Source organism: Aegilops tauschii, chromosome 7 (assembly GCF_002575655.3).
Source record: "Aegilops tauschii subsp. strangulata cultivar AL8/78 chromosome 7, Aet v6.0, whole genome shotgun sequence".
Taxonomy (NCBI): Eukaryota; Viridiplantae; Streptophyta; class Magnoliopsida; order Poales; family Poaceae; genus Aegilops; species Aegilops tauschii.
In genome coordinates, this window is record NC_053041.3 from 427,877,905 (window position 1) to 427,903,377 (window position 25,473).

General features: G+C 44.7%; 2 protein-coding genes across 2 annotated transcripts; both read left to right on the forward strand.

Moving 5' to 3' along the window:
- Nucleotides 1–1,729: 1,729 nt before the first annotated feature.
- On the forward strand, nucleotides 1,730–4,620 carry LOC109760648 (pentatricopeptide repeat-containing protein CRR2, chloroplastic-like). The gene has a single exon (XM_020319456.2). The coding sequence runs from the start codon at nucleotides 1,937–1,939 to the stop codon at nucleotides 3,848–3,850; it is 1,914 nt and encodes a 637-aa protein (XP_020175045.1). The 5' UTR covers nucleotides 1,730–1,936; the 3' UTR covers nucleotides 3,851–4,620.
- A 1,306-nt stretch (nucleotides 4,621–5,926) lies between these two features.
- On the forward strand, nucleotides 5,927–8,264 carry LOC109760649 (protein SUPPRESSOR OF NPR1-1 CONSTITUTIVE 4). The gene is made up of 2 exons (XM_020319457.4): nucleotides 5,927–6,049; nucleotides 6,137–8,264. Exon 2 carries the CDS (start codon nucleotides 6,147–6,149, stop codon nucleotides 8,103–8,105), a length of 1,959 nt encoding a protein of 652 aa, XP_020175046.1. The 5' UTR covers nucleotides 5,927–6,049; nucleotides 6,137–6,146; the 3' UTR covers nucleotides 8,106–8,264.
- The last annotated feature ends 17,209 nt before the right edge of the window (nucleotides 8,265–25,473 follow it).

Consider the following 25,473-nt stretch of genomic DNA (forward strand, 5'->3'; position numbering starts at 1 on the left):
GTACTTACATCACATGTTCTTATGATTAGAATTCTACTAAGCATCCGCAACTACCAAAGCTTCATTAAGGTAAAACTCAACCATAGCATTAAGTTTAACCTGCCAGGACTATATCTCGCTTTACGCGAGCCTTAAGCATCTCTCGCTAAGGGTTTTCTTACCTCGCACAGAAACTGGGCCGACCTGATTAATTTTTCCTTCGATCACTCGCGATAGCTGACATGCGACGCTCGCTCGGAGTGATCTCCTCGCTGGTTCGATACCTTTTTCTCTATTTTGTTTGTTTTTCTTCCCTGTTTTTTTTCATTGGTTTTCTTCATGGTTTACTATTTTTTTTATTTTTTTCTTTGTTTCTTTGTCGGTTCTCACCGGTTTTTCGTTTATCTTTGTTTTTATTTCTTTCTTTATTGGTTTTCATTGTTTTTTGCTTTTCTTTGTTCATTTCTTTGTTTTTCTCATGGTTTCATCATTTTTCTTTTCTTTGTTTCTTTCTTGGTTTTCCCGGTTTCAATTTTTGCATTGTTTTCTTTGGTGTTTTATTATTTTGTTTTCTTATTTTTCTTTGTCTTTTTGTGAATTTTCATTGGTTTCTTTTTCATTCAACACGTGTTAACTTTTTTTTAATGCACACTCAACATTTTTCTTATACATCAGAAATATTTTCTATATACACGATTAACATATTTAAAAAATTTGATTAGTATTTTTGAAAAGTTATGCTTATTTATGTTTACTTTTTTCCGTACACATTGTACATTTAGGGTATACATCTAAAACATATTTCTAATACATGTTTAACACTTTCCAAATACAAGTTTAACATTTTTAATGCATGCTCAACATTTTCTCTTTCTTGGTTTCTAACTTTTTTTGTTTTTATTTGTTTATTTATTATTTTACATTTTTTTCAATTCTTTTTGCACTTGCTTCTTCGGTTTTATTTTTGTATTCTTTTTTATTTGGTTTCATTTTCCGATTTCCATTATCTTCTCATTTTCTTTCTTTCTTTTGGTTTTCATTTTACATTTTTCTAATACACATTTAAAAAAATTCAAATACAAGTGGAATATTTTTTGAATACATGGTCAACATTTTTTAGACCCTTTAAAAATCCAAATGCTTGATTAAATATTTCAAATACAAGATCATCATTTTTGGAATACTCGGTCTGCATTTTTTCTATACATATGTTTAAAAAAAATTCGAATTCTTGATTAACATTTTTCATATATGGGATTAACATTTTATTAATACATTGTCAACATTTCTCCTATACATATTTAACTTTTTTCAAATTTAATATTAACATTTTTTAATACATGGTCAACATTTTTTCTATACATATTTATCATTTTTAATATTCTTGATTAACATTTTTGGAATACATGGTCAACATTTTTTCTATATATATTTAACATTGTGCAAATAAAAGTAACATTTTTTGAATACAATATAAGATTATTATTTTTTAATACATGGGCAACATTTATTATATACACATTTAATTTCTTTCAATGCTTGATTAACATTTCTAAAATAATTTTTAATTTTTTTATTGAAATGCTTGATTAACATTTTTTAAATACACGATGAAATTTTTTCATGCATATTGTATATTTTTTGTATACATTTTTCGTACACATGTGAACATTTTCTCTATATACATTCAATATTTTTCAAATGCTTGGTTAATTTTTTTGTGTGAATATTTATATAAAGTGTTTTTTGTATTATATTTATTTAGAATATTTTGAAGTTTTTTTTGACGGGAAGAATATTTGGAAGTATAAATGGAAGTAAAAAACGAAATTAAAAAACATGGAAAAATAAACAAGGAAACGAGGCCGTAGCCTCCCGCGCGGCCAGTCCGGTCCATAAGGAGACATAGTGCGAGACATAGGGACGCCCAGATTAACCGCCTTCGCGGCCACACACGATGCTTCCCTCCATCCTTTCAAAATCAAGAAACGCGCCGTCACCCGCCGGACACCGCCGCCATCTCCGTCGTCTCCTCTCCTCTTCGCTCGGCAGGGCTACAACCTTCCCACCCACCACCGCCATTGCACTATCACCACCACCTCCAAGCACCAACTCCCACCTTGCTTCTTCCCCTCATTCCTACCACCGCTACGCCTCCATCCTCCAATCCTGCGTCGCCGCGGGTTCCCTGCGCGCCGGCAGGAAGCTCCATGGCAGGCTCCTCGTCTCGGGCCTCGGCCCTGACACGGTCTTGTCCACCAAGCTCGTCGACCTGTACGCTGCCTGCGGCCATGTTGGGCAGGCGCGCCGCCTGTTTGACGGAATGCCCAAGCGGAACGTGTTCCTGTGGAACGTGCTGATCAGGGCCTATGCGCGGGAGGGGCCTCGCGAGGCCGCGGTGCAGCTCTACCGAGGGATGGCGGAGCACGGCGTGGAGCCTGATAACTTCACGTACCCGCTGGTGCTCAAGGCGTGCGCGGCGCTCCTGGACCTGGAGACAGGGAGGGAGGTGCACGAGCACGTCTCGGGCACACGGTGGGGCCAGGATGTGTTTGTGTGCGCCGGTGTTGTTGACATGTACGCCAAGTGTGGGTGTGTGGACGATGCTCGAGCGGTGTTTGATGGGATCGCGGTGAGAGACGCTGTTGTGTGGAATTCGATGATTGCTGCATATGGGCAGAATGGGCGACCCATGGAGGCGCTTTCATTGTGCCGCGACATGGCTTCTAATGGTGTTGGGCCCACAATCGCTACTCTGGTGAGTACAATATCAGCGGCGGCTGATGCAGCTGCTCTGCCTAGAGGGAGAGAGCTGCATGGGTTTGGTTGGAGGAGGGGGTTCGGGGGGCAGGACAAGCTGAAAACTTCCCTTGTGGACATGTATGCCAAGAGTGGGTGGCTTCATGTAGCTCGTGTTCTCTTTGAGCAACTTATGAAGAGGGAACTTGTTTCTTGGAATGCCATGATATGTGGATATGGGATGCATGGCCATGCTGACGAAGCGCTTGAATTGTTTAACAAAATGAGGGGAGATGCTCAAGTGACTCCTGACAACATCACTTTTGTTGGGGTTTTATCTGCCTGCAACCATAGAGGGATGGTAGAAGAAGCAAAAGAGTTCTTTGGTCTGATGGTTGATGTGTCCTCCATCGAGCCAACAGTGCAGCATTACACTTGCCTTGTAGATGTTCTTGGTCACACTGGTAGGTTTGAGGAAGCATATGATCTTATTAAGGGAATGTCTATCAAACCAGATTCAGGAATATGGGGGGCACTTCTCAATGGTTGTAAGATCCACAAAAATGTTGAACTAGGTGAGCTAGCCCTGCAGAAGTTGATTGAGCTCGAGCCTGAAGATGCTGGCAATTATGTCCATCTATCAAATATCTATGCTCAGTCTGGGAAATGGGAAAATGCTGCAAGGGTGAGAAAGCTAATGACCAATAGAGGCCTGAAAAAAATCCTCGCTTGCAGTTGGATTGAGTTGAAAGGGAAAACTCATGGATTTCTAGTTGGGGATGCATCTCATCCTAGATCAGATGAAATATATGAAGAGTTAGAGAGATTGGAAGGTCTCATGAGTGATGCTGGCTATGTGCCTGACACAATGCCAGTTTTCCACAATGTGGGTGATGATGAAAAGAGGAATATGGTGAGAAGCCACAGTGAGAGGTTGGCCATTGCGTTTGGGCTCATTAGTACACCTCCTGGGACAAAGCTTCTTGTGACTAAGAATCTTCGAGTTTGCGAGGACTGTCATGTTGTTATCAAGCTGATTTCAAAGATCTCGCAGCGTGAAATCATCATAAGAGATGTTAACCGTTACCATCACTTTGTAAATGGTGAGTGCTCTTGCAAAGACTACTGGTAGCTTTACAGTGAATAAACAAGTTGATTTTGCTCATATCGGGTGCTAGTCGTATTAGTCTCATACGACAGAAGATGTGGTCTTTTCCAAAACAGCACAGGTCAGCCAAAAAGAAAACAGCTCAGTTTTGAGAATTCGAAAGTGACTGGAAATCTGTGATTGTCTGTTACTGTCAGAGTTCACTGTGATGTTGTTCTACAAGACAAGCTTGGATGCTGACTGAGCCAGCACAGAGTTGCAAAACGCAAAGGTGATGACTTTGATATGGAGCACTTCATGTATGTAAGTCATTCAGAGATGAAGAAACATGATCGTGTTCATTGTGGAACACCTGGTTCTCCACTGGTCTTGCTTAAATTTAGTCCTTGTTAGGAGGGGTGTACCCGAATTCAAGGTTGGCCTTCATGGTTTCAAATATAATGAGGGAAAATCTCGTTCTGATTTTCCATACTGGCAAGCTTTTGTCTGGAGGGCTGAGTTTTGTGCCCTGATGCCTATCAAAGGTTTGTAAAAAGCCTATTACGCCACTGGAATTGCATCCCATGAAACTATTGGTCTTCATGAAGATATAAAATTATTAATTGAAGATGGAAATAACTATTAGAAGTTTGATGCGATTGCACTACCTTACAAGGTAGAGGAACCCGTTCGTCTTTATTTCTGTGTCATGTTCGATCTATTGTGTTGCATATCTATCCTATTCTTCTGTCTGGTGGGAAATATCCATCCTACTGTTTGTTATATAATCGAAAGAAATAACCCTTTATCAGATATGAAGTCTGTTGGCCATTTTTCTATAAGTTGCAATATTGTTGAGGACTTCAAATATAAGTTCTTACAAAGTAGCACAATGAATGAGGCTAGTTGCATTAGTTGAGAACTTTGATTTGGTGTTAACATCTTTTTGTTTGAGTTATTATGGAGTAGCAAACCTTTGATTATGCGACTGGCTTGTCAGTAGTTTATCCACATTTGAAGAAACAAATCTAGCTTTGGCATTCCATTTTCCTTTTTTAGTTGGCTGACTTGTTTTGCATCTGTCACCTCTTCTCTTAGGACTTCACTATACGTAAGAAGAATGTCCCTACTGAGAAATGAGAACCTGGAAAAATTAGTATGGTTCCTGCAGTATGAAAGATAACAGTGTTATCTTCTCAGTTGTCTTTCTGCACTTCACTCTGCCCTGCTTCCCTGCTTCAGATTCCTGAGGATCTGTGTATATCTATTGGTCCAGGTTCCAGTGTGGGTTGTGATGGACTGCTAACTATCAAAAATGAACTCCCTTTGTTTGTTGCATTGCTAATACGTACTTTTCTTTTGCATAAACAACTTGACATGACATCAGTTCTGTGTCATAACTTATACAAAGTTGTACCTCGAAAAGAAAACTTATACAAAGTTGTAGGGTGGCATTTTGCGAGTTTTAGGAGAGGTTTCTTTGTAACTCTACCTGCACTTCGGATCTTCCCCATCTACACGTTGACCATGAGAAATGTGCTATGGCTGGGTTCCTTTTATGTTCTATAAGTTTAGGGCATAGCTCTACTTGCACTTTGGACCAGGTATGTGGCTGGTTTTTCTCCTTAGAGTCTGCTGTTGTGATAAAATTACTTCCTCTGCATCTTATTTGTTTCATAGTGACAGAGTTAAGACAAATTGTATTTTACTATGTTACATCATCTTATAATCACAATAATTAGTTACTATTCATATTAATAGAACTGAAAATATCCCAGGACTTCAGAAGGGCCGTTATTTCAGTTCTCATTCTTACTTTGGTCTACAATGTCAGTTCACTAGCTAAGTTTAAGTGCGATGTACATCTGTGTTTGCACTTGTTGAAGCTTCAGAGACTATCAGTCTATCACTGCAACCACCATACAGCTCCTAATTTTTTTCCCATCCAACTTTTAATTATACACCTCGCATACGTGGAGAGAGAAAGAGATATTATAATAAGATGCCGTATAGATAGGTTTTGTGGTGGAATAGTAGTAGATATGACCTTTGCTACGTAGTCAGCTGTCTTTTTTGACCTGCTGCTGTATAGACAAATGGATTTGTGTGGCGTTGGCTGATGCACTCAGTACAGCTTGCTCCACCATGCAACTTGCTTCTTGCCGGCCGGTGCCTGTCCTAGTCTCTCCAGCGGGGAAGACTTCATCTTGACTCCCTGCTACTAATCCCCAATTTTTTCCCTTGGTGATTCTCCTTGCATGAATAATTTGCATTGCATTACAGTCTTGAAGCAAGATTCATCAGTTCTGACGTGGATGCCATCCTCTGCAGTTGCAGTACCATGGCTTCGCCTCATCGGCGCCTCCTCCTCTTCACCGTCGTCGTCTTCCTCCCACAAGTGTTCTCCCAGCTCCCCAACATCTGCGGGACCAAGGCCAATGGGAGGTACGCCTGCCCTGACTGCTCCACCTCTACTGCAGCCACCTCAAACCGTAGCGCCGGCTTCGAGGCCAACCTCCTCCGGCTCCAGGCCTCTCTCCAACACATGGCCGCCATGGACGCCAGCTTCCTGAACTCCACTTTCACTACCGGCGCCAGCGACGCGGCGGACGCGGTCTTTGGCCTCGCCATGTGCTTCGCCGACACGGAGCGGTCCGACTGCTCTGCCTGTCTCGCTGGCGCGGCAGCCGAGTTGCCCGGGACCCGGTGTGGAGGCCGCAGGGACATTGTCCTCTGGTACGGGCACTGCCTCGTGCGCTATGATGACGCCCCCTTCTTTGGCAGCGCGGACACGTCACCGGCGCGGCGGTTCGACGTGCCCAACCCCCACAACTTCTCCGATCCAGTGAGCCTGGGTACGGCGCGTCAGAGGCTGGCCGGGCGGATGCTCCCTGCCGCGGCGGCCTCGGCGCTCCGTTTTGCCTTTGACGCCGAGGAGGTCACACCGAACATGACGCTGCATGGGCTGGCACAATGCACGGAGGACCTGCCCCCCGAGGAGTGCAGTCGGTGCTTGGCGTCGCACATGGTCTGGCTCGCCGGATGCTGCGCCAACATGGACGGTGTCCGTCTAAACGGGCCCAACTGCTACCTGCGCTACGAGTTCATGGCCTTCATCCCCAGCATGCCACCGTCCATGGTACCCCTGCTACCTCCGGCTCCGGTGTCTGAACCAGGGACTCCCTCAGGGAGGAAGAAGGCTAGAACATACATACTTGCGGGGACCCTGAGTGCATTGGCGCTGCTGTGCCTCATTCTTCTGGGAGCATTTCTGTATTACAAGAAGAAGCTTCATGGCTCACTTCCTCCCATGCCCTGGAAGAGGGACACACCGACGATTGAATCCTTCCTGCGGCGGCAACATCCGAGGAGGTACAGTTACTCACAAGTGAAACAGATGACGAAATCTTTCTCGCACAGACTCGGCCAAGGCGGCAACGGTGTGGTCTACAAAGGCAGCCTCCCGGATGGCTGCGAGATTGCTGTGAAGATGCTCAAGGACAACAAGGACGTTGATGGTGAGGATTTCATGACTGAGGTCGCCAGCATCAGCAGGACCTCCCATGTAAACGTTGTCACACTGCTGGGATTCTGCTTGCAGGGAAGATCGAAACGAGGACTCATCTATGAGTTCATGCCGAATGGCTCCCTTGAAAGGTACACTTCTGGGAGAGGCACTGAGCACTCACTTGGCTGGGAGACGCTGTTCGACATTGCTGTTGGCATCGCGCGTGGCCTCGAGTACCTGCACCGAGGTTGCAACGCGCATATTGTGCATTTCGACATCAAGCCTCACAACATCCTCCTGGATCAGGACCTCCAGCCGAAGATCTCTGACTTCGGACTGGCCAAGCTGTCCTCCCAAAAAGAGAGCACCATCGCGGTGTCCATCGCCGGAGCTCGTGGCACGATCGGGTACATCGCGCCTGAGGTGTTCTCCAGGGGAGTAGGGGCGGTCACCAGCAAGTCCGACGTCTACAGCTATGGCATGATGGTTCTTGAGATATCTGGGGCTAGGAGGAACATCCACGATGACGATTTTGCTGGTTCAGGGACAAGCAGCAGCAGCAGCAAGTATTTCCCCCAATGTTTATATGAAGGCTTAGATCAGTTCTGTGCAAGCGCTTGCGCGATCGATGATGGCGAGGCTACCGAGCTGGTGAGGAAGATGGTGGTGGTCGGGCTGTGGTGCGTGCAAATCTCCCCTTCGGATCGGCCTTCCATGACCAGAGTGCTCGAGATGCTGGAGAAGAGCACTGAAGAGCTTCAGCTACCACCACATACTCCGCGTGGACGTTGAACACGCTGAAGACTCGGCTATCTTGAATTATATACAGCTAAATGATGAAAGCATCGTTCAGGTTTTGAAACCAAATTGTTTCATTCGGTGATGCATGCACTTCTTGGGGTGTCGTTTCTCTGAATTCACACGGTAATTTTGAAATTGTTATGTGCAAAATTCAACCATGGATAAGCCCAATGGTCATTTCCATTTGTGTCAACAGATAACCACGATGACAAAATGCGGCAGTTTGAAGTGCCGAAAGAAAATTAAGAAAATTGCTAATGAAATAAGGTTTGCATGGCTGATTTGTGTCATTCTATGGCACTGAGTTGTGGAAGATGGCCGGACTAGAGGTTGGGAAAACCGCAAGGGCACAACTCGTCCTATATAACCAAACTAGATGATACCCCGCACGAGTTGTGGGAATATTTTGAAATAGATTCAAATGATATTTAGAGTAATAATATGACAACTAAAACTGAAAATGCATATAATTTATTATGCTTGATTATTGTATAGTTGTAAAATATTTAACAAATATAAATAGCACAATAGAATGAAAATTCTCATGCATGTTTGCATGTTGGGGTGAGCCTTTTCCTATGCATAGTTGCATGTTATGATTGGCATTTCTCGTGCAGTTGCATGCGTAGGTGGCAATGCTTGGATGTTGAGAAAACTATGTTAATGGAGGCTAGCTATTTATTTAGATATAAAAGATAAAAGATAGGTGATCTCCATTAACACATTTTTTAACACGCAAACATGTAATCTCAACATGTAATTATACACGAGGAAAAATCCACATCAACTCGTGCAACCATGCATAGAAAAATACTCACCTCAAGATGCAACCGAGTGCGCCTTTGAACATACACTAATCATGCCATACCGAGTGCGCGATGATTGATGTCATCCTCTAAATCGTTGATGCCACTTTGAGAAGGTACATAGACATGGGGAAAGTTTAAGAACCATTATTCCTATCTCCGCCACAACCCCAATTTCATCGGCAATGAAGAACTCAAAATCCTTACGAAATATGGACTGGGATACTCAGATCTAGGGTTCCCCATCCTTGCACCGCTGCAGCAGCTGATGGAGGCCACGAGAACCTGTGACGGTGCTTGTGTGTCAAGGGGATAAACTAGTTGCCTCATGGTCGCCTCCTATGTAGCAAACCCTAGAACAGATGTAGTCTCTTATATTGTTTATACGTGGTGACTCTGCTAACATAGATGGTACCAATACACCGAGACAGAAACCACGGATGGTATAGATGGAGTAGTGGCAATTTCATGTAATTTACAATCACGATATTCAGACATTCAATTCATACACTGGCAAGGATCGATTTGTATAACACACTGCAACTCAAGTCACGCTTACCAAGTTTCGCATGTTGGGAATTGTAGTAGAAGACCCAAAAAAACGTCTAACAAAACTAAACCAGGATCACTATGAAGATGTACACACAAGGTTATATCCGATCTATACCAACAACAGGTTGCAGCTGAATAAGAGTTGGTGAAGATCGTTCTTGAAGTCCCTCGAGCCGTCCCACGAACAGTTCCCTCGAACAAGAATCGAAGGCTCGATCCCTCTGTGGATTCCACACGTACGGCACCAGTGATACGACAAGCGCTTCGCCGCCCAGAGCTCGATAATGCCGGAGTAGAAGAGTAGGAGTGAGAAGCCTTGCGACATTTCATAATTATTTGGAGAACCAGAGGGAGAGGGGCACCCAAGATTGCACACAGAATTGTGTCTCTAGGGGCACCCCCTTGGGTATTTATAGGTGGAGGGGAGGGGAGTCCGACTTGGAGGAGGGGCCTCCCATTTGTGGGTGCAAGGCTGGGGGGCACCCCATTGGGCCTCTAGGCCCATGTGGCTGCCCCTAATAGGCTTCATCCTATTTTGGGCTATCCATGGCGTCTAGAATAATTTCAGGGGGCTCTTGATAAATACCAGAGCCGTCCTATATTACTATTACATTCTTCAAAAAAAAATCCACCAATCCGGCTTTATCAAGTTCTTTTCCAAAACCTTTTCGATTCTCTCTTGAAACAAATTTTGCTATCTCTAAAAAAATTCTCCGATATTCTCCTATGCTCCTAGCTCATCTAATACTCAACGGATCAAAGGCTCTTAACCTTGTGATCTTGCAGGTTCGGTGAAATATAGGCATGACCGAAAAACCTTTCGATCAATGATCAATAGTGAAACCGTGGACATGCATATTGACCCATATACTCACACGAATGATTACAGAGTAAACCTGTAGCTGCCGTATGCTATTCCTTTTCCTTCACGATACTTTACAAAACCCGAGGTGAGACATATCGACATCCCCGCGAGTCAAACACATTTGTTAAAAATGCAATTGTCCCTTGTCACTATGTCAGTCTACTCGTTACCAGTTTTGTTCCGTTTTCTCATTCTTGTGTTCACGCATCCCCGTGACCAATTCACGTTGTGTCTGGCCAGATAATGACGAGAGAGGGCCCTAGAAATATCTCTCAATCATCGGAGGAGTAAATCTCACTTTCGAACTATCTGGTCCCTCAACATACGGTTTCTGATGAACCTGTAAGTTGTCATCATGATCACCCTGTTATGGATGACGCTAGAACAACCCCAAAGTGCATCATCCAGTATGGAGTGACTTGATACTCTCATGGCCTAAGTGTGCATACATTAACTTTCCCGTGTTACGAACTATAGACTTGTGACGAAATCATCTCTAAGTATAACATACAACTTGGGTCAATTCATCACGAATGTTCTACTACCATCATGCCCTCAATTTTGTGGGCATCATCGTTATACTTAACTATGCCCATAATCAGGAAAATAGAACCATCATGCAATACTTGACTAGTTCTAGAGGCAAGACTTGAAATCTTATTTTAGCGTTTACAAGTTTACCCGTGCACATGAGTTTTCCTCTGAACCTCTTGTTTTCGCAGGCTCGAGAACCATAGCAGTTATAACATAAAATATAAACATTAATTATAAACTTGAAAAAAATAACAACACATTTATTATTGCCTCATATTTTCAACACCACAAAGACCATGCACGATGTTATTACTCGTCATGAAGTTTGGCGAACTTTCACCTTCAGCATAAAGATATCCATCATTACATATGCAAGTGGGAGTCCACGAAAAAAGTATTTTAGAGACATTGTAACTATGTACTTTTCCTGCCCTCTCAAACATCAAACATTGGAGTTGGCCGTTTTCGTGATCTGAACGTTGTCGACTGTCTGATTCTGTCATACTAAAGTGCAATATGGGCCAACATTGTAGTGAGAATCCTAAAAATCATTTTGTGGTGACTGTCAATCTCAAGATTTACCGACTCAATCTCTTAAAGGTGCTTATATGTACAGTAGTAGGATGTATATGCCTGTGTTTACAAAGGTGAATATAGGTGCATGTATGCCAGAGTGTGTGTTTACTGTATTTTCTAAAATGGAAAAGCTAAGTTCCTGCCGACTGGATGTTAGCAACAGGCACGAACGATGTCTCGTCAGTTGGTTTCTGTTTATCGCAAAAAAGGCAGCGACAGGGATCAAACTCGGAACCTAGACGTCCACGAGCTGAATGTGCCACCCCCGCTGACCAGCTGCACCGCCCCTTGTGTTCTGACTGACGCTAGGTGTTCTATATTCATTACCATGAGTAGGCCACTACTCTGGTGCAGATATCACTCGCAATTTTTCTCAAGAAAAAATGGGTAAAACTAGAGTTTTTTCTCAAAAAAAAAAGAATTGTAACACTCGAATTCAAGTACTTGCGGAGGGAGAAAAATATTATTCCCATATTGAGATTCAAACTGTAGTTACTGTAAACGAAATGGAGACTAGTAAGCTATTTGACTTTTTTACCATTCAAACCATTTGTATTAGTGTAAAAATATATTTTACTAGGATTGCCTCCTGGTGTTTTTCTCATCAGCGTTGCCCAATTTATTCTCTTCGGATTTTTTATTCATTTTTCTGTATCACAATTTTTTCGTTGTTGTTATCTTTCTAGATCACCTCGCTCGTATTTTGCTACGACAAAGCTAAAATCTGACCGATCAGAAACTCGCAACAGATCGGAACGATGTGGATCTCGTCCATTTCTCGATCGAACAGGGCTGGTGACCTTGCGATGATTTTGCGTTGCACTTTCCTGACTTAACCGTCGTAATCCTGCACACATTGATTGACTTCTGTACTAATTAGATCGTGAGCGGCCCGCTCTCCCAATGAAATCGCACACCAGGCCCAGCCGTCCCCTTCTCTTTTTTCTATCTCGAAAAATCTGGGTGTGAAAAATATAAGTGTTGGGTGTGGGAATCGAACCTAGCACGTGTTGTGCTTATAGCCATCATCCTTGCCATCTCACCAATTGTTACTTACCTAAAAAATGGTAACAAGGTATTTGAATCTTTTTCTTGCAATATGAGCAAAAAAATGCAAAAAATTATAGTTCTTTTCTTGGATTTCTCTGATAACTCATTTACAATAATCATGATATCTAGTTTCATGATGATTTTTTTACCAACTCGTATCGAGTTGATCACATCGTGGTAATTTTCACGCCCGATAACTTTTGTGTGAATATCATGGTAACTCACACATCGCATAGCTGAGAACTTATATACCCCGGTCCTGGTAACTTTGGCGCGCGGGGGGGGGGGGGGGGGGGGGGGGGTGATAAAATATCCTCGTGGTAACTTTTATGTGAATAGCATGTTAAGTTGGTGACTCACACATCACAAACCTCATAACTTATGTATGACGGTCCTAATAACTTTGGCACGGGGAGTGGGGGTTGATTAAATACCACCCCCCCCCTTAACTTTTGCGTGAATAGCATGATAACTCATACATTGCAGACCTGATAACTTATGTGCACTCACACGTCGCAGACATGATAACTTATGACCCCAGTCCTGGTAACTTTGGCGACGGGGGGGGGGGGGGGGGGGGGGAGTGGGTTGATGAAATATATCCCCCAACAACTTTGTAGTGAATAGCATGATAACTCACACGTTGCAGACTTGATAACTTATGTGCCTCGGTCCTGGTAGCTTTGGGGGTGGGGGAGGAAGGGGGTGATGAAATATACCCACGGTAACTCACATGTTGCAGACATGATAACTTATGTACCCCAGTCCTGGTAACTTTGGTGATCGGGGGAGGGGGTTGATGAAATATACCCCCTCCCCCCCCCCCCCCCCCCCCCCCCCCCGTAACTCACACACCACAAACCTGACAACTTTTGTACCCTAGTCCTAGTTGTTGCGAAACGTTGCATGGAAAACAAAAAAAATTCTACGCTCACGCAATGATCTATCCATGGAGATGCATAGCAACGAGGGGGAGAGTGTGTCTATGTACCTTCGTAGACCGTAAGCGGAAGCGTTTACCAACGCGGTTGATGTAGTCGAACTTCTTCGTGCTCCAACCAATTAAGTACCGAACGTACGACACCTCCGCGTTCTGGACACGTTTAGCTCGGTGACGTCCTCCGCCTTCTTGATCCAGCAAGACGCGATGTAGTAGATGAGTTTCGGCAGCACGACAGCGTGGTGACAGTGATGGTGAAGTGATCTCCGCAGGGCTTCGCCTAAGCACTACAAAAATATGACCGGGGGTGCAAACGGTGGAGGGGGGCGCCGCACACGGCTAGGCAATTGTCTGTTGTGTGCTAGGCGCCCCCCTCCCACATATATATAGGTGTGAGGGAGGGAGGAGCAGCCAAAGGAGGCTCCCAAGTAGGAGGAATCCTACTTGGGGTCCCTCCCAAGCCGTGCCCCCCTTTTCCTTATTTGGAGTGCGGGGAAAGGTAGGGAAGGGTGGCGCCCCCCTTTCCTTTCTCCCATGAGAGGGAAAGGCAGGAGGGGCTAGCCCTCCCCCTTTTCCTTCCCTAGGGCTAGCCAAACAAGGGAGGAGGTGCACCAGCCCCCTTGTGGGCTGGTTCGTCCCCTTCTTTGGCCCATAAGGCCCATAACTTGCCGGGGGGGGGGGGTGCCTGGAACCCCTTCCGGTGACCCGATTCCTTCCCGGTACATCCCGAAACACTTACGGTGTACAAATACCTTGTCATGTCCGTGATCTCACCCGGGACTCCGAACAACATTCGGTCACCAAAACATATAACTCATATAACACTATATCGTCAACGAACGTTAAGCGTGCAGACCCTACGGGTTCGAGAACTATGTAGACATGACCGAGACACCTCTCCGGTCAATAACCAATAGCGGAACCTGGATGCCCATATTGCCTCCTACATATTCTATGAAGATCTTTATTGGTCGAACCATTATGACAACATACGTAATTCCCTTTGTCCATCTGTATGTTACTTGCCCAAGATTCAATCATCGGTATCTTCATACCTAGTTCAATCTCGTTACCCGGCAAGTCTCTTTACTCGTTACGTAATACACCACCTTTTGACTAACTCCTTAGTCATTTTCTTGTCAAGCTTATAATGTGTATTACCGAGAGGGCCCAGAGATACCTCTCCGATACTCGGAGTGACAAATCCTAATCTCGATCTATGCCAACTCAACAAACACCTTTGGAGATACCTGTAGAGCATCTTTATGATCACCCAGTTACGTTGTGATGTTTGATAGCACAAAAGGTATTCCTCCGGTATCCAGGAGTTGCATAATCTCATAGTCCAAGGAATATGTATTTGACATGAAGAAAGCAATAGCAATAAACTGAACGATCATTCTGCTAAGCTAAAGGATGGGTCTTGTCCATCACATCATTCTCCTAATGATGTGATCCCGTTATCAAATGACAACACATGTCTATGGTTAGGAAACCTTAACCATCTTTGATCAATGAGCTAGTCTAGTAGAGGCTTACTAGGGACACGATATTTGTTTATGTATTCACACATGTATTTAAGTTTCCGATCAATACAATTCTAGCATGAATAATAAACCTTTATCATGAATAAGGAAATATAAAATAACCACTTTATTATTGCCCCTAGGGCATATTTCCTCCAGTCTCCCACTTGCACTAGAGTCAATAATCTAGTTCACATCACCATGTGATTTAACACCCATAGTTCACATCGCCATGTGACCAACACTCAAAGAGTTTACTAGAGTCAATAATCTAGTTCACATCGCCATGTGATTAACACTCAAAGAGTATTAAGGAGTGATCATGTTTTGCTTGTGAGAGAAGTTTAGTCAACGGGTCTGTCACATTCAGATTCATATGTATTTTTGCAAATTTCTATGTCTACAAAGCTCTGTATGGAGCTACTCTAGCTAATTGCTCCCACTTTCAATACGTATCCAGATTGAGACTCAGAGTCATCCGAATCGGCGTCAAAGCTTGCATCGACGTAACCCTTTACGACGAACTCTTTATTACCTCCACAATCGAGAAATATTTCCTTAGTCCTCTTAGGTAACTAAGGATAATTTTGACCGCTGTCCAGTGATCTACTCCTGAATCATTATTGCACCTCCTTGCCAAACTCATGGCAAGGTACACAACAGGTTTGGTACACATCATGGCGTACTTTATAGAACCTATGGCTGAGGCATAGGGAACAACTTTCATTCTCTCTCTATCTTCCGTCGTGGTCGGGTTTTGAGTCTTACTCAACTTCACACCTTGCAACACAAGCAAGAACCCTTTCTTTGACTGATCCATTTTGAACTTTTTCAAAATCTTATCAAGGTATGTGCTTTGTGAAAGTCCTATTAAGCATCTCGATCTATCCCTATAGATCTTGATGCCCAATATATAAGTAGCTTCACCGAGGTCTTTCACTGAAATGCTACAGAAATTCCATATCATTTCCAATCAATAAAATGTCATCCACATATAATATCAGAAATGCTACAGAGCTCCGACTCACTTTCTTGTAAATACAGGCTTCATCATAAGTCTGTATAAAACCATATGCTCTGATTGAAGGAAATATGCCCTAGAGGCAATAATAAAGTTGTTATTTATATTTCCTTATATCATGATAAATGTTTATTATTCATGCTAGAATTGTATTAACCGGAAACTTGATACATGTGTGAATACATAGACAAAATACAGTGTCCCTAGTAAGCCTCTACTAGACTAGCTCGTTAATCAAAGATGGTTAAGTTTCCTAACCATAGACATGTGTTGTCATTTGATGAACGTGATCACATCATTAGGAGAATGATGTGATGGACAAGACCCATCTGTTAGCTTAGCATAATGATCGTTAAGTTTTATTGCTATTGCTTTCTTCATGACTTAAACATATTCCTTTGACTATGAGATTATGAAACTCCCGGATACCGGAGGAATTCCTTGTGTTCTGTCAAACGTCACAACGTAACCGGGTGATTATAAACACGCTCTACAGGTATTCCGAAGGTGTTTGCTGGGTTGGCATAGATCGAGATTAGGATTTGTCACTCCAAGTATCGGAGAGGTATCTCTGGGCCCTCTCGGTAATGCACGTCATAATAAGCCTTGCAAGCAATGTGACTAATGAGTTAGTTGTGGGATGATAAATTACAGAACGAGTAAAGAGACTTGCCGGTAACGAGATTGAACTAGGTATGGAGATACCGATGATCGAATCTCGGGCAAGTAACATACCGATGACAAAGGGAATAACGTATGTTGTCATAATGGTTCGACCGATAAAGATCTTTGTAGAATATGTGGGAACCAATATGAGCATCCAGGTTCCGCTATTGGTTATTTACCGAAGAGGAGTCTCGGTCATGTCTACATAGTTCTCGAACCCGTAGGGTCCGCACGCTTAACGTTCGATGACGATTTGTATTATATGAGTTATGTGATTTGGTGACCGAATGTTTTTCGGAGTCCCGGATGAGCGGACATGACGAGGAGTCTCGAAATGGTTGAGAGGTAACGATTGATATATTGGATGATAGTATTCAGACACAGGAAGTGTTCCGAAATGTATCGGGTACATATCGGAGTACCGGGGGGTTACCGGAACCCCCCGGGGGAAGATATGGGCCATAAGGGACATAGGAGGGAGGCACACCAGCCCACAAGGGGTGGCGCCCCCCCCAAGGAAGGAGGCCGAATTAGATTAGGAGGAGGGGGCGGTGCCCCCCTCTTTCCTTCCCCCTCTCTTCCCTTCTCCCCCCTCCGGTAAAAGGAAAGGGGGCCGAATCCAACTAGGAGCCCAATTAGGATTCCTCCTACTTGGGTGTGCCTAGAGCTGGCTCCCTCCCCCTCCCTCCTTTATATACGTGGGGAGGGGGCGCCTAGAACACACATCAAACATTGTTTGCCGTGTGCGGTGCCCCCTCCACAGTACGCCTCCGGTCATATTCACGTAGTGCTTAGGCGAAGCCCTACGTGGATCACTTCACCATCACCGTCACCACGTCGTCGTGCTGACGGAACTCTCCCTCGACACTTTGCTGGATCAAGAGTTCAAGGGACGTCATCGAGCTAAACGTGTGCAAAACTCAGAGGTGTCGTACGTTTGGTGCTTGATCGGTTGGAATGAGAAAAAGTTCGACTACATCAACCGCGTTAACAAACGCTTCCGCTTTCGGTCTATGAGGGTACGTGGACACACTCTCCCCCTCTCGTTGCTATGCATCTCCTAGATAGATCTTGCGTGAGCATAGGAAATATTTTGAAATTGCATGCTACGTTCCCCAACATTGATCACCTCATCAAAGCGTATATTCCAACTCCGAGATGCTTGCATGAGTCCAAAGATGGATCGCTGGAGCTTGCACACTTTGTTAGCACCTTTAGGATCAACAAAACCTTCTGGTTGCATCATATACAACTCTTCTTTAAGAAATCCATTAAGGAATGCAGTTTTGACGTCCATTTGCCAAATTTCATAATTATAAAATGCGGCAATTGCTAACATGATTTGGATTGACTTAAGCATCGCTACGGTGAGAAGGCCTCATCGTAGTCAACCCCTTGAACTTGTCGAAAACCTTTAGCGACAAGTTGAGCTTTGTAAATGGTGACATTACCATCGGCGTTTGTCTTCTTCTTGAAGATCCATTTATTCTCAATGGCTTGCCAATCATCGGGCAAGTCCACCAAAGTCCACACTTTGTTCTCATACATGGATCCTATCTCAGATTTCATGGCCTCAAGCCATCTATCGGAATCTGGGCTCATCATAGCATCTTCATAGTTCGTAGGTTCTCCATGGTCTAGTAACATGACTTCCAGGACAGGATTACTGTACCACTCTGGTGCGGAACGTGCTCTGTTCGACCTACGAAGTCCAGTAGTAACTTGATCCAAAGTTTCATGATCATCATCATTGGTTTCCTCTCTAGTTGTTGTAGGTATCACGCGAACGGATTTCTCTCATGTGCTACTCTCCAATTCGAGAGAAGGTACAATTACCTCACCAAGTTCTACTTTCCTCCCACTCACTTCTTTCGAGAGAAAACTCCTTCTCTAGAAAGGGACCCATTCACTACTGCAAGATGCTGCTAACGCGACACTATGATCAGAGACCCTTTGACGAAACTGTGTGCGCTGCATTAATCACAAACGGTGATGTAAAATAACCGTCAAAAAAGATGCAAAGCGTTTGTGATGAAGGATACATCAAACACGGTTCATATTTTAGCTGCGTGTGCGATGAGGGGCATACGGTTTAGTTCAATGAACTGTTTGCGATGAGGCAGAACAAAAGAAATGGGCAGCCACATGAAGGCGCGTGCAATATACGACATACAGTTCACTCGGATAAACTATTTGTGATGAGGCGGAACAACAGAAACCGCAGCCAGATGACGGTGTGTGCGATATACGGCATACAATTCACTCGGATGAACTGTTTGCGTTGAGCCAAGAGAACAGAAACGGTTCAACTTAACAAGATGTGTGTGATGCGCGGCAAACAGGTCTGTAATGGAAAATGTGTGGGAAGACCGATAACAACACACACGATTCCTGTTAACAAGCAGTGTGTGTTGTGAGCAAATGATTGCTGGTATACAATTGTCAGTGATTGATGAAATCATCACCGACGGGTTCCATTGTTTAGTCCATGTGCGATGTGATTTGCTCTGTCTACAGAGAATCAACATATATACTCAAAAAGACAGCATACCAAATTAAGAATACAATTACACAAGTGACTACACACATAACATTTCCACACACCAAAGTAAGAAATTACATGCATACTAAACTAGGAGAAACGAGGATCTAATCATCTACTTATTGTTACGACGACGCTTGCCATTGCTCTACTTCCGGCTGGATCCCTGGCCGTTTTGGGGAAGGAGGCACTTCCTCATGGCAATGATCCGCCTGTACATGTCGTAGCTCATGTACGCCTCCTTGGCCGTGTACACGACTTGAGCTTTGTCGAGTTTCTCCATCCAGGCCGAGTGCCAGGCACGCTTGTCCTTGTTGCAGGAATCCTTCATGTCTCTATTGTAGGGGTCGATGATGGCCTCGGCGAGGTGAACCGGTGAGTCCTTATCATGCTCCTTGCTGCCCCAGATCTTGTATTAGCCCTGGATGTCGACAAGATTCTCGCAGGCGATGCCTGAATTCTTGAGCACCTTTACATCGTTGGTGATGTCCACCGTAGCGAACATGTAGTGGGGGCTGTTGACAAACCTGGCAAAACGCTCGCAAGGCCTTGTGGCCAGGCAATAGCAGTAGACAAGGACATGGTTGCACACACACATCTGGGCGACGACGACCTTGGGACGAGACCCGGCACGAGCGCAGGTGTACTCGGGGTCGAACCCGACCACGTTGTACTTCTCCTCGGCAAGCAACAGCTCCATGATGTGGATGGAGTGCTCCACCCAGACCGGGTTGTTGGTGTACACCACCGAGAGCTCTGTGAACCTTCTGTGGGTGTCCACCACGGCATGCATGGTGAACTGCTGCTCGTTGTCGGCAGCCGCTCGGAGCGCCATTGGAGCCGCACAGGATACCCTCTAAGAATTTGTCGTGGTGGGTGTGCTTCTTGCAATGGTGGGGCGCGATCGAAAGGTTGAAGAGACACAAGGGTTAAATGGCCGTTGTAATAAATGGGGGCCGGTCGGCCTGTAATCGTCACGTCTTGTCACGGTGTTCATAGCGGAGGACTCTAGTGCACGCTTGACAACACCGCACCGCACGCATTTCGTTTCACCACGCGTGGGCTCGAAGAGGCGCCAAATGTATCGTCGGTGAGCCTGTTCCCGTGCTACCACGCAGTTTACCGCGCAAGCTTCCCGCCCGGCTAGTTTGGCCACGCGTCGGCTAGAAGAGGGACAAATCGTGGGCGTTTATTGGCAAAAAGCTTTGTAAAAACAATGTGTGTGGGTTTACCCGTGGGTGATGAGGTCAAAGTTACACTGAAGGGTGATGATGGACACTCGAGTGCGATAATTAATTCCGCGTTCTACAGGGCACACGGTTGAAGAAACCAACTGTGTGCAATAATGTCAAAGATCGCAGTCGAGTTAGCTATACAGATCGTGTGCTATGAGATCGATAAGGTAAACAGATTCGAGAATGGTTAATAAAATCTAAGACCATTGCATATTAAGGTCAAAATAGTGCTACCAATATACGAGTCTCATACGATGCCATTTCAACGATTGTACCACAAAAGCTCGAAATATTACAAGGTTCAAATTCCAGAGTTATAGGGCTCAAATTCGAAGATTACAAGGTTCAAACTGATATTAGAAATGAAATTCAGCTCATCAGCTGCAAATGCTCGCGCTAATCCGCTGAACATGGATATCAGAGAGGTTCAAACTAATATTACCACTTCTAAGTCTGGTTTCAAAACCTCATAATTTTTGCAAAGGGGTCAGCCATTGGGAAGTCATGTATGGGGTTGACACAATGACTTCCGATTACTCCGCCATCTGAAGTTCCAAAATAAAATTCGGCATTTTTGGAGCCTATTCCATTCTGCCGCAGCCCGCCAATGCTGATAAAAAAAACCATTCATTTTTGTGAAATAAATGTAGGGCAAACCTCATTACCTTCAGCACCCTTGCTCTGACAACAAAGAACCTAGCGAATATAATCTCCGGTAAGGTCCCTCGGTAGGAGTTCAAAGTAATTTCTGAGAGATGCAGATCTAGGCATTCAACGTGATTGTTATATTGTATCACATTATCCACCACTGGGCCTAATCTTATCTGCAAAAGAAGAAAACGTGTTAGTGCCTACATTCAGTTTTGAACACTACTACATGCCTATTTGGTTTGCAGGATTTGTAAAATGCACTGATGTCTACTACGCAACCTTCTTATTGTAGACATTGTTGGGCCTCCAAGTGCAGAGGTTTGTAGGACAGTAGCAAATTTCCCTCAAGTGGATGACCTAAGGTTTATCAATCCGTGGGAGGTGTAGGATGAAGATGGTCTCTCTCAAGCAACCCTGCAACCAAATAACAAAGAGTCTCTTATGTCCCCAACACACCCAATACAATGGTAAATTGTATAGGTGCACTAGTTCGGCGAAGAGATTGTGATACAAGTGCAATATGGATGGTAGATATAGGTTTTTGTAATCTTAAAATATAAAAACAGCAAGGTAACTAATGATAAAAGTGAGCGTAAACGGTATTGCAATGCTAGGAAACAAGGCCTAGGGTTCATACTTTCACTAGTGCAAGTTCTCTCAACAATAATAATATAATTGGATCATATAACTATCCCTCAACATGCAACAAAGAGTCACTCCAAAGTCACTAATAGCGGAGAACAAACGAAGAGATTATGGTAGGGTACGAAACCACCTCAAAGTTATTCTTTCCGATCAATCCATTGGGCTATTCCTATAAGTGTCACAAATAGCCCTAGAGTTCGTAGTAAAATAACACCTTAAGACACACATCAACCAAAACCCTAATGTCACCTAGATACTCCAATGTCACCTCAAGTATCCGTGGGTATGATTATACGATATGCATCACACAATCTCAGATTCATCTATTCAACCAACACATAGAGCCTCAAAGAGTGCCCCAAAGTTTCTACCGGAGATTCAAGACGAAAACGTGTGCCAACCCCTATGCATAGGTTCATGGGCGGAACCCGCAAGTTGATCACCAAAACATACATCAAGTGGATCAATAGAATACCCCATTATCACCACGGGATTTTAGACTAAGTTCATGATAATTAAGTTCATCTAATCAAATTACTCAATGAACTCCCACTCAGATAGACATCCCTCTAGTCATCTAAGTGAAACATGATCCGAGTTAACTAGGCCGTGTCCGATCATCACATGAGACGGACTAGTCAAGATCGGTGAACATCTCCATGTTGATCGTATCTTCTATACGACTCATGCTCGACCTTTCGGTCCTCCGTGTTCTGAGGCCATGTCTGTACATGCTAGGCTCGTCAAGTCAACCTAAGTGTATTGCGTGTGTTCCGAGGCCATGTCTGTACATGCTAGGCTCGTCAACACCCGTTGTGTGCGAACGTTAGAATCTATCACACCCGATCATCACGTGGTGCTTCGAAACAACGAACCTTCGCAACGGTGCACAGTTAGGGGGAACACTTTCTTGAAATTATTATAAGGGATCATCTTACTTACTACCGTCGTTCTAAGCAAATAAGATGCAAAACATGATAAACATCACATGCAATCAAATAGTGACATGATATGGCCAATATCATTTGCTCCTTTGATCTCCATCTTCGGGGCACCATGATCATCTTCGTCACCGGCATGACACCATGATCTCCATCATTGTGTCTTCATGAAGTTGTCACGCCAACGATTACTTCTACTTCTATGGCTAACGCGTTTAGCAACAAAGTAAAGTAATTTACATGGCGTTATTCAATGACACGCAGGTCATACAAAATAATAAAGACAACTCCTATGGCTCCTGCCGGTTGTCATACTCACCGACATGCAAGTCGTGATTCCTATTACAAGAATATGATCAATCTCATACATCACATATATCATTCATCACATCTTCTGGCCATATCACATCACAAACCACATGCTGCAAAAACAAGTTAGACGTCCTCTAATTGTTGTTGCAAGTTTTTACGTGGCTTGTATAGGTTTCTAGCAAGAACGTTTCTTACCTACGTAAAACCACAACGTGATTTGCCAATTTCTATTTACCCTTCATAAGGACCCTTTTCATCGAATCCGTTCCGACTAAAGTAGGAGAGACAGACACCCGCTAGCCACCTTATGCAACTAGTGCATGTCAGTCGGTGGAACCTGTCTCACGTAAGCGTACGTGTAAGGTCGGTCCGGGCTGCTTCATCCCACAATGCCGCCAAAACAAGATACGACTAGTAGCGGCAAGAAGAATTGGCAACATCAACGCCCACAACTGCTTTGTGTTCTACTCGTGCATAGTAACTACGCATAGGCCTGGCTCATGATGCCACTGTAGGGGATCGTAGCAGAATTTTAAAATTTTCCTACGCTCACCAAGATCCATCTATGGAGTATACTAGCAACGAGGGGAAAGGAGTGCATCTACATACCCTTGTAGATCGCGAGCGGAAGCGTTCCAATGAACGTGGTTGATGGAGTCGTACTCGCCGTGATCCAAATCACCGATGACCGAGTGCCGAACAGACGGCACCTCCGCGTTCAACACACGTACGGTGCAGCGACGTCTCCTCCTTCTTGATCCAGCAAGGGGGAAGGAGAGGTTGATGGAGATCCAGCAGCACGACGGCGTGGTGGTGGATGTAGCGGGATCTCGGCAGGGCTTCGCCGAGCTTCTGCGAGAGAGAGAGGTGTTGCAGGGGAGGAGGGAGGCGCCCAAGGCTGTAGTATTGCTGCCCTCCCTCCCCCACCCCCTTTATATAGGCCCCCTGGGAGGGGGGGCACCGGCCAAGACCCATCTGGATGGGGGGGGCGGCGGCCAGGGGGAAGACTTGCCCCCCAAGGCAAGTGGGGCGCCCCCCCACCCTAGGGTTTCCAACCCTAGGCGCAGGGGGGAGGCCCATGGGGGGCGCCCCAGCCCACTAGGGGATGGTTCCCTTCCCACTTCAGCCCATGGGGCCCTCCGGGATAGGTGGCCCCACCCGGTGGACCCCCGGGACACTTCCGGTGGTCCCGGTACAATACCGGTGACCCCCGAAACTTTCCCGGTGGCCGAAACTTGACTTCCTATATATAATTCTTCACCTCCAGACCATTCCGGAACTCCTCGTGATGTCCGGGATCTCATCCGGGACTCCAAAACTTTCGGGCTTCCGCATACTCATATCTCGACAACCCTAGCGTCACCGAACCTTAAATGTGTAGACCCTACGGGTTCGGCAGACATGCAGACATGACCGAGACGCCTCTCCGGTCAATAACCAACAGCGGGATCTGGATACCCATGTTGGCTCCCACATGTTCCACGATGATCTCATCGGATGAACCACGATGTCGAGGATTCAATCAATCCCGTATACAATTCCCTTTGTCAATCGGTATGTTACTTGCCCGAGATTCGATCGTCGGTATCCCAATACCTTGTTCAATCTCGTTACCGGCAAGTCTCTTTACTTGTACCGCAATGCATGATCCCGTGACTAACGCCTTAGTCACATTGAGCTCATTATGATGATGCATTACCGAGTGGGCCCGAAGATACCTCTCCGTCACACGGAGTGACAAATCCCAGTCTCGATCCGTGCCAACCCAACAGACACTTTCGGAGATACCCGTAATGCACCTTTATAGTCACCCAGTTACGTTGTGACGTTTGGCACACCCAAAGTACTCCTACGGTATCCGGGAGTTGCACGATCTCATGGTCTAAGGAAAAGACACTTGACATTGGAAAAGCTCTAGCAAACGAACTACACGATCTTTGGGCTATGCTTAGGATTGGGTCTTGTCCATCACATCATTCTCCTAATGATGTGATCCCATTATCAACGACATCCAATGTCCATAGTCAGGAAACCATGACTATCGGTTGATCAACGAGCTAGTCAACTAGAGGCTTACTAGGGACACGTTGTGGTCTATGTATTCACACATGTATTATGATTTCCGGATAACACAATTATAGCATGAACAATAGACAATTACCATGAACAATGAAATATAATAATAACCATTTATTATTGCCTCTAGGGCATATTTCCAACACTAAGTCGCCAGAGAACCATACTCTTATGATCGGAGTTATAGCTCTACAAACTCTGACTACATCACGCTGCTAAACCTGCAGTCTAAATGTACACCATAGGTATGATATTTTCTTATGACAGCATTATGGTCGGAACGGCCCTGGTTATGGACTATTCGTCCCCAGTGGTTTCAATTGGATATCATGACCTGCCCGGCGGTAAGCCGCCAGGGCACCTGTGATTTGTTTGTGTGCAGGGGAATTATCGAATCTGGTCTGCAAAAGTTAATACTATC